Here is a 16837-nt window from a genome sequence, read left to right on the forward strand (position 1 = left end):
TTCTTACCCCTTCATTGCTGCCTGAGAGGAGTCTTTGCATCACTGACCTGACCCTGTCTCACCCCTACTCACACACTTTCCATAGCTCCCTAGTGTCCTTAATTCCCAGCTCCTCAGTCAAACATTTCAAGTTTGATATGACTTGATCCTGCCTGTCTAGCCTCATTCCTATTCCACAGTATCATTAGTATATACAGCAAAAAGGAAGGCCTACATTAGCGTAGTGGTTACGAATCGGACTGCGAACCTAAAGGTCAGTGGTTCGAAACTACCAGCTGCTCCGTGGGAGAAAGATGAGGCTTTCTACTCCCGTAAGGATTTACACCCTCGGAAACCCTGTACAGGGTCGCTATGGGTCGGCTCCGACTCGAAGGCACTTAACAACAACAACAACAACATTTTGCATGAAGAATTTAATCTGCACAGTAGCCTAATTGCCATGTGACACAAGGGGCTACTGAGGTTCAGAGAGCTCAAGGGATCTGCCTAAGCTTACCAGGCTGAACATGAATTCAGTTCTTTCTAACTGCAGTTTGGGACTCACCAGTAGTGGCACTGTGAGTTAATGTGCTGCACTCCAAAATTGGTTTGAACTACAAGGTCAGTGGTTCAAGCTCACCAGTCACTCCTTGGAAACCCTACATAGGGTCACTGTGAGTTGGAACTGACTCGACAGCACTTCACAACAACAACAACTCCTACCCCCAGGACAACCCCAGACCTCCCTTACTACTTGGAACTGAAGCCACTTCATGCTTTCTTCCTGGAGAGCCCTCACCTCCATCCCACTTGTCCAAAGCTATGCTCTTGGACTCGCATCAAACGCCACCTGCTCCATTAGGCCTTCCTAATGAATCCTCACTCCTTGTTATCTGGGCCTGGCTGCTTCAAGACCAGGAAGGGTCAGACCTGTGAGCCACCATGGGCAACTTCTCAAGGCAACTTTGCCAGGAGGGAGAAGCTGATATGGGGACAAGGACCAGAATGAGAGGGGACTGAGAGTGGTCAGCCAGTGAGTCACTGACTCCCACACAAAGAGATCGCTTGTCAGGGTTCATCAGAAGAGTTTATAAATTGGCGCTCGGAGGAAAAAGCAGACTCACAGTCGTCCCCCTACCTGGGGCTGGTGGGTGGCAGTTTAATTACTATGGTTTGCAACAGCAGTAGGAGGATGGTGAGGCCGAGGTTCACCAAGCCCATGGTGGAGGGTGCTCTGGCTCTCCGGGGGGTATCCCCGCCTCCCTGAGAATGCTTCCATTGGACAGAGGCCAGAAAAGTGCGGATCTCCATTGGCTGCAGTGTGATGGCAGCAAAATCCAGGGACTGGTGGGGGGCTTGAGAGGCAGGAGGGTCTGTGGTTGTAGAAGGAGACAAAGAATGAAGGTGGCCTCCTCCTCACTGGATTGCCCTCCCCACGCTTGGACACAATCTTCTACCTTCTAAGTCTCTCTAGTGCTTTGTCACTACACAATCTAATCCCTGTTGTGGAGCCTGACAGGAAATCAACCCTCCGCCTGCTTTTATATCTGGGACACCACTCTCAGACCCTAAGTCCCTTCTCTGGGCAACTACCCTGCCCTCGATTTTCAAACTCCTCCTGCCCCAGGCAGTCCCCAACCGTCTTCTGTTGTCCACTGGAGCCTGGAGGCTCGGTCCCGAAGCTGGTTGGCTGCCAGCGTGGTTTCCTGCAGGCTGATGATAGTGAAGGTGGAGAACAGGTTCTGTGGGCAGCGGATGGGCCAGATGAATGGAGAGGCTAAGGATTTTTCCCATAACTTTACACCTTCCCATGTCTGCTCCGCTCACCGTCAAGTCCAGGGTCACTGGGGAACTCAGATTGCCATCCGTGTCCTCCCCTACGGCGAACTGGTGTTCCAAACGCAGAAGCAGCGTGTTGCCACCCCAGTGGGCCAGTGTGAGCAGGCGCACAGCGCGGGGCAGCTCCCGTAGCAGCCCAGAGAACTGCTGTTAAGGACAAGGTGGGACTCAGCTGGAGATGCACGAGCTCTTCCAGACGTAGGAGGAAGGCGGGTCCCAGGGGTCGCAGGCTCAATCCAGGAGGGGCAAGCTCACCTACCCAGGAGCAAGGCTCAGCCTCACCTGGACTGATCCACAAAGGGCTGGCGCCTAGGGAGATCGATTGCCCTGTCATGCACAGCTACTGGGTATCCCTCAGTGAGACTTAACGATTTCCCTTTCTCATAGTTTGAGGTGACTTAATGAAATTACCTCAAATTTCTAAGGCTTAACCGCTGCGCCTTTATTTCTATCTACGCACCAGCATCATTCCAAAACTCAAGGTTTTGTTTTTTTTATCTAGGCTGAACATTGTTTCAGATGGGCGTGGCTTGACCTGACTATTCCCACTCATAGGGACCCTATTTTTGAGGCAGGTGAAACTTTAAGAGAGCAGAAAGCATCATCTTTCTGCCACAGAGAGAACCAAAGACTTTGTGGTTCCCCGATTTATGATCTTCTTCTTGTTGGTTCCGACTCATAGTGATCTTGTATAAGGTTTCCGAGACGCTGCTGGTGGGTTTGAACCCTCATCCTTGAGGTGAGCAGTCTACTGCTTATCCAACAGTGCCACACTAGGACTCTGACTTATGATATTGTCGTTGTGGTTGTTACCCTATATAAGGATTTCTGCTGTAGCGCTGTAGGATCAGCCCTGGACTGGGAACCCAAGGTTGGCAAAATTCTATCATGTCATCTTAAGCATCATTTCTATCACCAAGGCCATGTTTTCCAACTACGGATTCTTCCTCTCTTTTTCCCAACCTTCACATTCTAATTGCCAGTAATTATCAATGCATTTTTGTTCAATTTCAGACAAGAAGTTGGTAGAATTCTTCAATTTCAGTATCGTCATTGACTTTACTGGTTGGTACATAAATTTGAATAATAATGCTATTAACTAGTCTTCTTTGTAGGTATATGGATATTATCCTATTACAGACAGCATTGTACTTCAAGCTAGATCTTGAAATGTTCTTTTCGTTAATGAATGTGAAGCCATTTTTCTTAAATTTGACGTTCTTGGCATAGTAAACCATATGACTGTCAGATTCAAAATGGCCAGTACCAATTCATTTCAGCTCACTGATATCTAGAATATTGATCTTTGTTGTTGTTGTTATGTGCCGTGGAGTCGGTTCTGACTCATAGTGACTCTGTACAGGGTTTCTGAGGCTGTAATTCCTTTCAGGAGCAAAAAGCCTCATCTTTCTCCCATGGAACAGCTGGTAGTTTCGAACTGCTGACCTTGTGGTTCGCAGCCCTATTCGTAACCAATTGATCTTTAGGCATTCCATTTCAATTTTTATGTTTTCCAATTTTCCTGGACTCAAACCTTGGTGCACTGTACATTCTGACTATTACTCGATGTTTTTAGCTGTTTCTTTTTGAGCTGGGCCCTCACGTAGCCCTGTCCAATCATCTCAGCATCATGAGCCTCCATCCTCTGCCTCCTCCTCCTACTTCACTCTCTATTCCCTGATGCTCAGAACTCTCACCTTTCTGATTCCTCTGTGGCTCCAGAGGCGGCCACTGTCAGGGGTCAGCACCACCTGTGGGGCCAGGACCACCTTTTCTGCCAGCAGCCGGTGCTCAACAGCAGCACTCTGGATCCTGTCCAGTAGCACAAGGTGTCGGCCTCGTACTATTAGACCCTGCCTGTTTTCCCGGTCCAGCTCCAACAGGGGTTCATTTACACCCTTGCCATCATCTGAGCACAACATCCGGTGCACCTGGCAGAAAATCAGTTGGGGAAGTGGTGAGAGCCTGGAAGAGGATGTGATCAGGTGAAGGTCTTGTGGAGGTTTTTGGGTGGAGGATGAGGGAGTGGTTAGGGAGAGTAAGAAATGAGTTAAAGAGCTCACGGGACTGAGAGTAAAAATCTCTCAGGGGACCAGAAAGAAATAGGAGACATATCAAGAAAGATGATCAGGGAAGAGACATGGACCTAAGGTGGGGATCTGGAACTAAGTCCTGGGCAGGTTTGGGGCAAGAATAGATGAGTGACCTAGAGAAAGGAATTGCATGGTCTAAAGGTCTTTGTTTACAGTCCACATCTTGTTGTCAAAGAACACTCAAAGGCCAGTAAAAGAATGAGGGTGGGAACTGGGTACACTTCAGCTAGGATGACCGGAGTAGCCTAAAGTAAGTGTGTAGGTCAGGGTATGTGTGTAGACTCTAGTTTAAGACCAGGTGGGAGGTTTTGGGAAAGGTCTACTGGGAGGCTCCTGGCTTGGGACTTTCTTTCACTCACCATGAGCTCTAAGGAACCATCCTTCATGCTACTGCCCCCCTGGGAGCGGTCAGTCAGCACCGTCAGCTGCACGTTTCCATCCTGGGGGGTAAGGGTGTCTGAGTGAGAAGCATTTCTGTCTGTCTTCCCTTGACCACAGAAAGGAAATAGAGCAGGGGGAACATATGGACATAGGCTTGAGGAACACAGGGAAAAGGCTGATTCTCAATCTGGGGGATAAGAGGTTGAGTTGTATATTGTGAAGGTCAGGCTGGGGGTCTCAGGGTACCATGATGTAAATGCGACTGTTGACTGGGTAGTAGTTTCCTGCCACTGGCCCCGTCTGCATCAGCTTCCAGGTAGGTCGGTAATTTCTCCTGGAGGCAGAAGGAGAAAGTCTGGCAGGACTTTACTCCTTCTCGCATCTTCTACTAACACTCATATGGGGAACACACATACTCCTATTGATCTCTAGGCTCAAGCATGCATAGGCCACCCTCTGCCCTATGGTGTCCTTGCCCATTCCCACCTCCTCTCCAAGATCTCCCGGCCATTGCTGTCTGTGTAGAAGCGTCCCCTTGTCTTAAGCATCGTGTCAAAGCGACTAATGATTTCCTTTCCAAAGCCATCCCTGAGACAGATTGGATGACAGGAAGTTTAACCCTTCCCAGGCTCCACCATTCCCCTGCCGTCCTTGTCATCCAACTTTTGTCCACTTACTCTAAAGGTATTGGACCCACTGTCCACTCCAGCTCCAATTGCCTCTGTCCTGGGTACAGGCGAACTACTTGGGAACACCAGTCTGAAAATTTCTGGTGCACCTCTTGCACCAAGGCTGTCTGATAACACATGGGGATAGATAGGGACGGCTGTAAGCCATATCTAGAGCAGTGTGGAGCCCCACAAAGTCCTACATCAGCTGGGAACTCTATAAAGGCCCACCTCATAGTCAACAACATGAATGACCTCTAAGTGAGGCTCACATATCTTTATGTCATTGGTTTTGCTCACTGTCCCCAATAATCTCAGTTCCTGTTGTCCATGGAATAGGTAAGCTTTATTGAGTTCTGTATACAAAGGAGCTCTTGTAGTATAGTGGTTATGAGTTGGGCTGCTAACCTCAAGGTCAGCAGTTCAAAACTACCAACCATTCCCTCAGGAGAACAATGAGGCTTTCTGCTCCTGTAAAGATTTACAGCTTCAGAAACCCTATACAGGGTTACTATGAGTTTAAACCGACTTCATGGCACACCACCACCAGCCCCATCTACAATAAAATAACTGTACATATTTAAAGGGTACAACTTCCAAATTTTGACATTTATATACAACCGTGAAACAGTACTTCAATCATTTGGGTAATGAACATGCCCAACAGATTCAAAAGAAGAAACTAGTCTCCAGGATAAATATCTACATGGCCTACAGCCTCATCTATCTGGAGACAAGAAGAATTAGATAGTACCCTACTGAACGTTCTAATTGGATCCACAATAGTTTGGAGAATGGGAGAAAAATGTGAACCATTCCTTAAAAAAACAAAAGCAAAACTACACACAAAACAGACAACTTCAACAGGTAGAGATTGAAGGACTCTAGAGATTATTGCCTTGGAATACTCCTTAAATAATGAACCCAAACTACCCCCTGAGTTAACAAAATCATAGAATAATAAAAATCACCTATATGATATGATCACCACTCATCTGTCATTTGTCACACTGTGGTGGCTTGTGTGTTGCTGTGATGCTGGAAGCTATGCCACAACCATTTTAAATACCAGCAGGCTCACCCATGGTGGACAGGTTTAGTGCCCAGACTAGGAAGGAGGAGAGGTGGGCCACTTCTGAATGGCATATTGTTGTTGTTAAATGACTCATTTGTTGTTGTTAGGTGCCATACAGTCAGTACCGACCCATTGTGACCTTATGCACAGCAGAATGAAACACTGCCCGATCCTGGGCCAAGCTCACTGCTGTTGCCATGCTTGAGTCCATCGATGCTGCCACTTGGCCAATCCGTCTCATTGGGAGTCTTCTTCTTTTTCTCTGACCCTCCACCTTACCAAACACGATATCCGTCTCCAGCAACTGGTCCCTCCTGACAATGACTCATAGTGACCCTGAATAGGGTTTCTGAAACTGTAAATTTTTGTGGGAGCAGAAAGCCTTGTATTTCTCCTGTGGAGCAGCTGGTGGGTTTGAATCATTGACTTTGTGGCTCCTAGTCCAGTGCTTATCCTACAGAGCCATCCCTTTCTGAATGGTCACTGAAAACTTTATGAATAGCAGTGGAGTGTTATCTGATATCGTGCCAGAAGATAAGTCCCTCAGGTTGGAAGGCACTGAATTATGACCAGGGACAAGCTATCTGCCTCTGCAAAGTAGAGCTGACTTTCATAATATGGATAGAGCATAGTTTTGGGACTTTCATTTGCTGATGGAGTACAACACAAAATGAGAAGAAACAGCTGCAGACATTGATTACATATTAGAACATGGAAAATATGAAATAGCTCAGGAAATTGGAAATCATCAAAAACTAAATGGAACACATAAAGGTTGATATTCTAGGTATTAATGAGCTGAAATGGTCATGTATTTACCATTTTGAATCAGACAATCATATGATTTACTATGCTGGGAATGAAAAATTGAAGAGGAATAAATAGCATTGCATTCATCATCAAAAAGAGCATTTTAAGATCTATCTTGAGGTAAAATACTGTTTGTGATAAGATAATATCCATAGGCTTACATGGAAGACCGATTAATATCACTATTATTGAAATTTACACACCAACCACTAAAGCCAGGATAATGAAATTGAAGAATTCTACCAAAATTTTCCATCTGAAATTGATCAAGCTTGCATTCAAGATGCATTGATAATTACTGGTGATTGCAAAAATTGGAATGTGAAAACTGGAAACTAAGAGGAAGGATCAGTAGTTGAAAAATATGACCTTGGTGATAGAAACAATACTGGAGATCACATGATAGAATTTGCAATACCAACTACTTATTCATTGCAAATACCCTTTTTCACAACAGAAATGACAACGATACACATAGACCTCACCAGATGGAAAATACAGGAATCAAATTGACTACATCTGTGGGAAGAGATGATGGAGGAGTTCAATGGAAACAGCCAAAACAATGCCAGGGGCCAACTGTGGAAACGACCATCAATTGCTTATATGCAAGTTCAGGTTGCAGCTGAAAAAAGTGATAACAAGTATACAAGAACTAAAATATGGCATTGAACATATCCCACATGAATTTAGAGACCACCTTCAGAACAGATTTGATGCATTAATGAGTCTCCCAGAAGAGTTGTGGGAGAATATCAACAACTTGAATGGACTAGGCAGATACACTACACGTGGATCCTGTACAACAAAGATAAAGGAGACCAAACGAAACAGACACAGATGATAATCCTGGGATCCTGGGCTTCAGAGGAAAGGACAGAGAAGTGGATTGAATACTTACTGGGGGGAGAAGTTGAGGAGCGGTAGTGAAGGAGGGAGACATACTGGTGAGTAGTCTCTTGGTCAGATGTGGACTGGCCATTTTGAACTTTTGTAGGCAGCTATGGGGATAGATTCATACCAGCGACTGATTAAAGGAAAGATGTGATTCTTTCTTGTTCCCCACACTCCCCTGATGAACAGATGTGGCCTGTCCCTACCCTTGTCCACCCCTCATGCAGCCACCTGCTATCCGTGAGTTAAGAGCTTTGTGGTTGTGGTTGTGGGCCAAAATAGAGCGACGCAGGAGCCAACTGTGATGCTTTGGTACCTGGATTTGGACAGACTTTGCTCCAGATGTAGAGAGCTCACAGAGGTCAGTCTTGAACTAGCAGGAGCTCTTGTGGCTGGCTGTCCTGTCCCAATTGCCCACTCCTCCTGACAGACAATATCTAGGACTATAGGAATTCCATGTAGAGCTGGCAATTCTGCCGTCTCATCTCTCCCCAGTCCTCCTCATGAATTCCTTGGCTTTCAAGAATCCCACAGAGTCTTTTCCTCTGGGTCTAGTACCTGTACTGCGGTTCCCCCTTTTGTTGTTTATATTTGTTTGTTCTTTCTTCTCATTCTTCCTCTTTTTCTTCCCTTGTTTTTTATCTTTTCTATTTCCACTTCCATTTCTTCTTTTTTTAAAATATTTTCCCTCTTCATCTTTCTTTACTACGCTCTAGTCTCTTTATCTTTACATCTTCCTCTCCCAAGTTCTTTATTTTCCCTTCTATAGCTCTATTTTGCTGTCCCTCTTTTTCTCTTCTTAGCTATTATATTCTTTTTTTCTTGTTGTTGCCTGTTTTTCTCTTTTTTCCTCCTATGTCCTCCCCCCCACACTATTTGTCTTGTTTTATTTTCTTGCACGTGTGTGCCTCACCTGAAGTGTGACAGAAATCGTGTCCATATAGCTCAGACACAACCATACCCTCTGCAGCTCCACATACTGAGCAGAAGTCACTACCATCTCCTATACCACCTGGTCAATAATAGGCAACAGTTAACACAGCCCAAACCACTCTAAACAGAGCGGCACAAACAGTAAACAGAGAACTGTGCACATGCTTCCATTCTCTAATCACACCCAACATGAGGCAACTGGGGAGAACCTAAGGACATGCCAGCCTAACATCATCAATTAAATACAAACACAGTGATACCACAACATCTCAGAGACACCAGGCAACTTCAGTTCACATGAAGAAACACAAGAGAGTGGCCCAAATTAGTGAGCTGGAAGATAAATTTCTCAATACTAGAATGCAATAAAAACAGAGAAAAGAAGAAAAAGAAGAAGAAGAAAAAAAAAACCTTAAGAAAGACTAAGATCTATATGGGAATGAGTGAAGAGAAATAACTTACATTTGATCAGAATTCAAGAATAGAAAGAGACCAAAAAAAAAAGAAAGAAAGAAAGAAAGAAAAAGAAAAAGAACAGAAGAAATTGTTGAAGGCTTATTGGAAGAAAATTTCCCTAACATTATGAAAAATTAGAAGATAAGCATTCAAGAAGTAGAATGAACCCCAAACAGGATGATCCCAAAAGAAAATCACCAAGACATATCATGATCAAACTTTCCAAGGCCAAAGGCAAGGTAAGATTCCTGAGAGCAGCTCAGGAAAAATGAGAAGTTACCTACAAAGGAGAACCAATAAGACTAAGCTCTAATTTTTCAGCAGAAGTCATACAGACAAGAAAGCAATCGAATGACATATACAAAACTCTGAAGAAGAAGAAAAAAAAGTCAAACAAGAATCACATATCCAACAAAGGTGTCCCTTAAATATGATGATGAAATCAGGACATTTCCAGATAAATAGAAATGAAAAGAATTAAAGGACTTTGTAATAACCAAACTAACTTTACAAAAAATACTGAAGGGTGTTCTTTGTACTAAGAACCACCACCAACAGACAAAAACCTAAGATTAACAAACATGACAACACTCCTAAGAATTCCATCAAGATACAGAAATATTTAAAGTAAAACAAGCCTATAAGACTGACAATAGGGAACCAAAGACATCAACTTATAATGAAGACAACTACAAAGCAAAAAGAGGAGATAGTGCAGACACAGGACTTCCACATTAAAAGGAAGTCAAGTGAATTTCAAGGTAAGATAAAACAGGCTGTTTTGAACTGGGGAAGAAATCAATAAATTACAAAGTAACTTCAAAGAAAATGAATACAACTTCACATCAAAGTAAAAGAGTGAAAAACCAGAAAGATTTAACAAACATTAAAACAAATGCAGTGAAGAAAATGAAAAGAAAACCCACCAACAAAATGAACTCAACACAGAAAATTATGTGTAGCAAAGAAGCCAGCAGCACAAAAAAAACACACAGAAAAATGACAATAATCAATTAATACCTATCAATAATTACACTGAATGTAAATGGAGTAAAAGCACCAGTCAAGAGCCAGAGGATAGCAGAATGGATAAGAAAGTAAGATCCTTTAATATGCTATCTACAAGAGTCACCCCTTGCACACAAAGACAAAAATAGACTAAAAATCAAAGGATGGAAAAAATATATCAAAACAGGAAACAAGAAATGCTGGTAAGGAAATGAAGAGTCTGGGACCCATCTACACTGCTGGTGGGACTGTAAAATGATGCAACTATTGTGGAAAATCGTTTGGCACTTTCTAAAAAAAATTGGGAGTATAAATACCATTTGATCCAGCAATCCCTCTGCTTGGTATAGATCCTCTAGAAATAAAAACGGACACAGATATATGTACCTCCATGTTGACTGAAACATTATTCACCATAGCAAAAAGATGGATGCCCACAGCACTGAGAAGTGTGAGGGTTCTGGAACACTTAATTGTGCTCATGAGGAACTTGCACATAGACTAAGAGGCAGTTTGAACAGAACTAGGGAACACTGAATGGTTTAAAATTAGGAAAGGTGTGCGTCCGGGTTGTATTCTTTCACCATATTTATTCAGTCTGTATGCTGAGCAAATAATTCAAGAAGCTCAATTATATGAAGAAAAACGTGCCATGAACAACCTGTGATAAGCAGATGATACAACCTTGCTTGCTTAAAGCTAAGAGGACTTGAAATACTAACTGATTAAGATCAAAGACCACAGCCTTCATTATGGGTTGCACCTCAATGTAAAGAAAACAAAAATTCTCACCATTGGACCAATAAACAACATCCAAATAAACGGAGAAAAGATTGAAGTTGTCAAAGACTTCATTTTGCTAGGCCAACCATCAACACTTGTAGAAGCAACAGTTAAGAAATCAAACGACGTATTGCATTGGGCAAATCGGCTGTACAAGATTTCTTTAAAGTGCTGAAGAGCAAAGATGTCAGTTTGAGGACTAAGGTGAACCTGATGCAAGCCATGATATTTTCCATAACCTCATATGCATGTGAAAGTTGGACAGTGAATAAGGAAGACCGTAGAAGAATTTATGCTTTTGAGTTATGGTGTAGAAGGAGAATATTGAAAGTGCCATGGGCTGCCAAAAGAACAAATAGGTCTGTTTTGGGAAGAAATACATCCAGAGTACTCCTTGGAAGCCAGATGGCCTAACTTTGTCTCTTATAATTTGGATATATTATCAGGAGGGACCAGTTACTGTAGAAGGATATCATATTTGGTAAAGTGGAGGGTCAGAGAAAAAGAGGAAGACCCCCAATGAGATGGATTGGCACAATGTGGTAGTAATGGGCTCAGGTGTAGCATTGACTGTGAAGTTGGCCCAGGACCGGACAATATTTTGTTCTGTTGTACATAGGGCACTATGAGTTGGTACCAACTTGATGGCACACAACAAAAACAACAACAGAGGGTATTGGAATCAATGTCTACCTCCATGTGGCCCCTAAATATCTCCTCCAAGTCCTTTCAAATATAAAACCTAGAGTGGAATCATGATTTCTACTCTAGGTGTGAGTCTACTATGTCCAATCAAGGTGGCAATATACACTTATATATACTTATTGTAAACTCTAGGCTAGGCATCATTCTCCTGTTTTTGGCAATGAGAGGGAAATCTGAATTCTAGTGCAAGCCCAAATCCTCACAATCAAATGAGAAATCACCCCAGTACACATTCTCATAGCTAACATTCCACAACTCAGTAGCCATAAAGGCAGAGCTTGTAAGTAAGGACACCAGAGATCTTAAAAAAAAAACAAACCTCTCACACATATGTGATTTGGATTCTCAGGCCTCCTAGTACCAGGCACATATCCAAACCAGACTTTTCCACTCACATAGGTAGTCTTCCTCCCACCAAATCCAGATAGCTTTTTTTTTTTTTGACACCCGCCTCATTGCCCATGACCCCAAACCTTCACCAGGTGTATCTCAGGTGAGAGATTCACGGGCAGTGGCTTCAAATTGTCAGGTGTAAAGACATAGGCTCCCGATAGTGAGTTGGCATTGTACCTGTAGCAAGTGTAGGCAAGAGTTAAGGAGAGAGTTAAGACCAAATTCTATTCATGTACATCCTCCCAGACATGGTGGGCACTCCTCACCAGAAGAAGGCTTGGTAGACGGGCAACACAAGCTTCTGGTCCCGGTTCTCAATCTCCTTTAAGAGCCCCGAGTGGGTGTCGAATATAGCCCGGGTATGCTGAAGAGAGAAGGACAGACTGTGATCCTAGTGATCATTGTTTCAGCAATGGTAGCTCTGTCCTCCCAAGTGCTTAGAATATAATGTCTGAGGTTGTTTCTATTTTAGTTCACAGTCCATGTTTAATCCTTCAACACACTGTTGATTCTTAAATTCCACCCAAAGTCTGAGCTAATGTTTCCCTGCATCCTTGTCAGCCTCCAACATCTCCCACAAAATTACTGCTGTCACTTCTTCCCTTGCCTCCTGGCTTCCCCCCATGATGCCTACTGGTTTTTCTCCACAGAGTACAGAAAACCATTAACACCCAAAGGAGGTCATGTTCCTTCTTTGGGCAGTGCTGTCTGAAGTCCCACACCTCACTAAAAAAAGGCAAATCTTTTCTTCAGTCCTCATGGCCCTAAACCATCTGTCTGTCACCTCCCTGCCCTCGTTTCCTCTCAACTTTCCCTTCGCTCACTCTGCTCCAGTCACATTGGTTTGCAACATATAGCTCACACAGCCCAGAAACATTGATCAGGGTCTTAGTCCCTGCTTAGTCATTTTTCTGGAGTGCTCTCTGCAAGCCTCATATTGCTCACCTCTCTCAAGAGCATGCTGAAGTGTTCTCTTCTCAAGGAGACTTCCCCTGGAAGTCCTGTCCAAAAATTGCCACCTACCCACCCTGACAATACACAATCTCTGTTCTTGTTTACATGTCTCTCCAGGAAGCCTACGATATTCTCACCAACAACACATCATTTATCCTTTTTATTCATTCTGTCTCTCCTAGGACATAATTTGCTTTCTTACTTCTGGGTCAATATGAAACAGAAAAATGAATTCGCGTATGTCATGGAGGGAAATGGTTCAAAGTTAAGGTCCCACCTCATTTTCAATGACTAGATCAGAAGATTGTGAATTCTGTGGCCTCAACCAGGTGGGGCCAGTCCGGCTGTTTTTTTCAGGGACTTGGATCACAGAGTAAACGGTGAATCCCAGAGCAGGTGCGGAGGCTGTGAACAGCAGCTCTGGAGGGTGTTGTAGACTGTGCAGAACCGGATGCTGATTTCTGTTGTCCAGGACTGGATAATTTACAACCTAATTCCACAGAATGAGGGATACTGAGGCAGAGGTCTAGTGATGTACACATATACCCACATTCTATATATAGGTTGGGACGAGTCAAACTAGTTTAGGGAGAGTTCCTAGGGTAAGGAGAAAAATTGAATGAGGTAAGAAATATTAGCTTGAGTTTAGGAGGAGATTCATAAGGAAGAAGGGAGAGCCATTAATGGCGTAAAAACCAGTGAGATAGGAGAGTGAGGGGGATTTATTCATGGGGTAGGGTTGCCAACAGGTAAAATATAGTCATGTAAGTAGGGGTAGATCTTCACAAGAGGTAGGAAGATATTTCTGGGAGAGAAGTTCATGATGGGACATCTTGTTTGGGATATATTCTTCAGAGCAGATAGTCATGAGTGGGAGCCATTCATGGAGGTGAGTGTTCATAGGATGAGATATAAGTGAGGACTCACTTCGCTGGGCACGGTCTGTCCGTTAGGGTGCAGCACAAGGAAATTGCTTGTGCTGACTGGTAGCCTCAACATCAAATTCACCCGGCGCCCCAGGGGGTTGTAGACGATGATGTGGAACTGGGATAGTTGGTAGGGAGAGGCTTATATTAGCTTAGGCCTTGTATCAACTACTGTGCCAGGTCTTGTCCTTGCATGAGACTGGTGGTGTTGACCAGTTCAGTTCCGTTAAGGACCCAGTCTATGTGGACGGGTCTACCTGCACTGGCCTAATTGGGAGTCTCTGTCCCTGTCTCTGTTCCCACGTGTAATCAACCCTCACCTGCCATCGGTGTCCTTGTTGTCAAAGTTCTTTGACCCTGGCCCAGTTTCTACCTGTGTTGACCAATTTTCTTTTCTGTGTATGGTGCGGCTCAGTGGATCTTCCTGCTAGAGCTTTACCTACCGATTTACTCTCTGGGCTGACTCAGGACTCCCTGGTTTTTCCTGTTGTAACTGACGGGTCCCACATTTGCGTCACTCATCAAACAACTAGGTGTCAGGACTGGGCTTCCTGACTATCAAGTTGTACCCACCAGGTCTTGGCTCTCTTGTCCCGCCCTGGTCCCATCCCTACAAGCGAATAATGTCATCCAAAAAACACCCCTCCCTGCCACGCCTCTCCTTCCAGAGAGTAGATTTACGCGCGAGGTTGTCTGACTGAGCAGACAGATGCTGTAGTTGAGTTTGTGGCAGAACGTGAACTGCTCTTCAGAGCCGATGAGTTGCGCCAGGGCGCTGCTCAGGAGCACCTAGCAGGAGCAAAGAGGGACGAGTCTGATCTGACCTTTCTTCAATGCACTGCCCGCTTTGGGGCGTCTCCCACGTAGCAAGATCAAAGCCCAGTGTTACTGACCTTGGGACTACTTGCTTTTATCGCTTTCTCTTCCATGCCCCGCCCACCATAGCCCCGCAGGCCCGCCCCTTTTGGCCCTGCCTCCTCACCTCACATTTTCCCCAGCCCTCAGCGAGCTGGCGCGCGTAATCATCAGCCACAAACTGCCGGGAGGTGCCGCTAACGGCGTCATGGTGCTGCAGCACAGCCATCGCCTCTCCTAGGGGAGGAACGGTAAACCGGGCGGGGCCTCCGCTGGACACGTTGGAAGGAAGTTGATCAAGTGCCAGTAGGAAGGGATCTTGGGAACTTTAAAGGACGGAGGAATGACAGGTCTAGCCCCAGTCCCACCTCACTTCTAGGCTACTGAGAGACAGACTGTTTCCAACACTTACTGAGTCGTTTACTGCTTCCAAAGCCATAGCGTCTGCTGTTGGCTTTAGGTCCCACCTGCGCTTCAAGCTGGTTGCATACCTGGTAGGCAGGAGCGTAATGGGTTGGTCAGGCTAACCTGGGACCCTCGGGCCAATCCCTGGAGCTAGGCGCCTACCGACCTGCAGGAAGTTGTAGCTGAGGCGCTCATAACGTTTGAGGGCCGGCCGGCTAGTGTAGTAGCCGGTCCAGAACTGGTTGGGGAAATCAGCATAAGGGAAGAAGTCATCCTGTTTCACCGACCTGCAGAGGCGGGGTGGGGGGCATTGAGGGCAGGGTCACAGCCACAGGGCATACTAACCTAGTTCTCTGTGGTTCCCCAAATACCAGGTGAGGTTGGCCTTGTTCACTTCCTGGAGGTAACAGGCAGGGGTGGAGTAGAGAACATGCACTTGGCTCTTGTTGACCTGCTGGGTGGGAGAAGTGTGTGTGAGCCCTGCAGTATGTGTGTGTGTGTGTGTGTAGAGTCTGCACTGTCCTGGGTGAGCAAATACACAGGTATGAACATACACATGAGTTCATACTGTTTCCAATTCCAATCTGATAAACAATATGTTGTTGTTGTTGCAACATATTGTTTATCAGATCAGCCCACAGCACCACACCGGGACACTCTCTGTTTCTCTCTCTCTCTCTCTCTCTCTCTATATATATATATGTATAACAAACAACAACAACATATGTTGTTAAGTGCCGTCCAGTCGGTTCCAACCCATAGTGACCCTGTGTAGGGTTTCCAAAGAGCCGCTGGTGAGCTTGAACCGCCAACCTTGCAGTTCAAACAGCTTTGCAGTCTGGCGCATTAATCCACAGAGCCACACCAGGACATATATCTATATCTATAGATATATAGATATAAATGCGCTGGACCGCAAGGTCGCTTTGAACTGCACGGTGGCTTTGAACTGCAAGGTCGGCAGTTCAAGCTCACCAGCTACTCCTCGGAAACCCTATATAGGGTCACCATGAATCGGTACCGACTTGACTACAATAACACACACACATACATATATTGTTGTTGTTAAGTGCCGTCGAGTTGGTTCCCACTCACAGTGACCTTGTATAGGGTTTCCGAGGAGTGGCTGTTAAGTTTAAACCACAGACGTGGTTCAAACTAACCTTGAGGTCCAGCACATTATCCTGCAGGGACACAGCAGGACTACATATACATAATATATATATACACACACACATGTATATTGTGGCTGAAAATCAATGCCTAGTGTGATAATTAAAATTTGGCTGTGGGAAAGTATCACCAGCCTTCAAGAATAAATCAGAATTTATATCTAAAATGCTATTAACATTTCTATTTAATGATGGCAAATATTACTGGACAAAATAGGTATGAATAAGAGAACAGGTGAGATTGTAAACTGGCTCAACCACTATGGAATACTGTATGATGCTTCATTAAAAAAGCTAGAAACAAAAATACCCTATGACTCAGCAATTTCACGTCTTTGAAAATTCAAACTACTGACATGAACAGATATGTTGTTGTTGTCAGGTGCCATCGAGTTGGAACCGACTCATAGCAACCCCATGCACAGCAGAACAAAACAATGTCCGATCCTGGGCCAACCTCACTACTGCTGCCACACTTGACGCCATCAGTGATGTCACCTGGCTGATC

General features: G+C 44.7%; 1 protein-coding gene across 1 annotated transcript in view; it reads right to left on the reverse strand.

The window, feature by feature from the left end:
• Positions 1 to 1113: 1113 nt before the first annotated feature.
• LOC102842452 (lysosomal alpha-mannosidase-like) overlaps positions 1114 to 16837 on the reverse strand; it is a 31122-nt gene continuing 15398 nt past the window's right edge. The window contains exons 9-24 of the mRNA XM_006875172.1: positions 15529 to 15608; positions 15324 to 15444; positions 15165 to 15243; positions 14880 to 14989; positions 14579 to 14686; positions 13899 to 14015; positions 12284 to 12381; positions 12098 to 12194; positions 4970 to 5088; positions 4779 to 4880; positions 4539 to 4626; positions 4271 to 4351; positions 3516 to 3749; positions 1807 to 1965; positions 1619 to 1721; positions 1114 to 1352 (exon numbers count right to left, since the gene is read on the reverse strand). Coding sequence (XP_006875234.1) covers positions 1114 to 1352; positions 1619 to 1721; positions 1807 to 1965; positions 3516 to 3749; positions 4271 to 4351; positions 4539 to 4626; positions 4779 to 4880; positions 4970 to 5088; positions 12098 to 12194; positions 12284 to 12381; positions 13899 to 14015; positions 14579 to 14686; positions 14880 to 14989; positions 15165 to 15243; positions 15324 to 15444; positions 15529 to 15608 — 1935 coding nt within the window. The remainder of the gene's footprint in view (positions 1353 to 1618; positions 1722 to 1806; positions 1966 to 3515; positions 3750 to 4270; positions 4352 to 4538; positions 4627 to 4778; positions 4881 to 4969; positions 5089 to 12097; positions 12195 to 12283; positions 12382 to 13898; positions 14016 to 14578; positions 14687 to 14879; positions 14990 to 15164; positions 15244 to 15323; positions 15445 to 15528; positions 15609 to 16837) is intronic.

This window comes from Chrysochloris asiatica, unplaced genomic scaffold (genome assembly GCF_000296735.1).
Source record: "Chrysochloris asiatica unplaced genomic scaffold, ChrAsi1.0 scaffold00312, whole genome shotgun sequence".
Classification (NCBI taxonomy): domain Eukaryota; kingdom Metazoa; phylum Chordata; class Mammalia; order Afrosoricida; family Chrysochloridae; genus Chrysochloris; species Chrysochloris asiatica.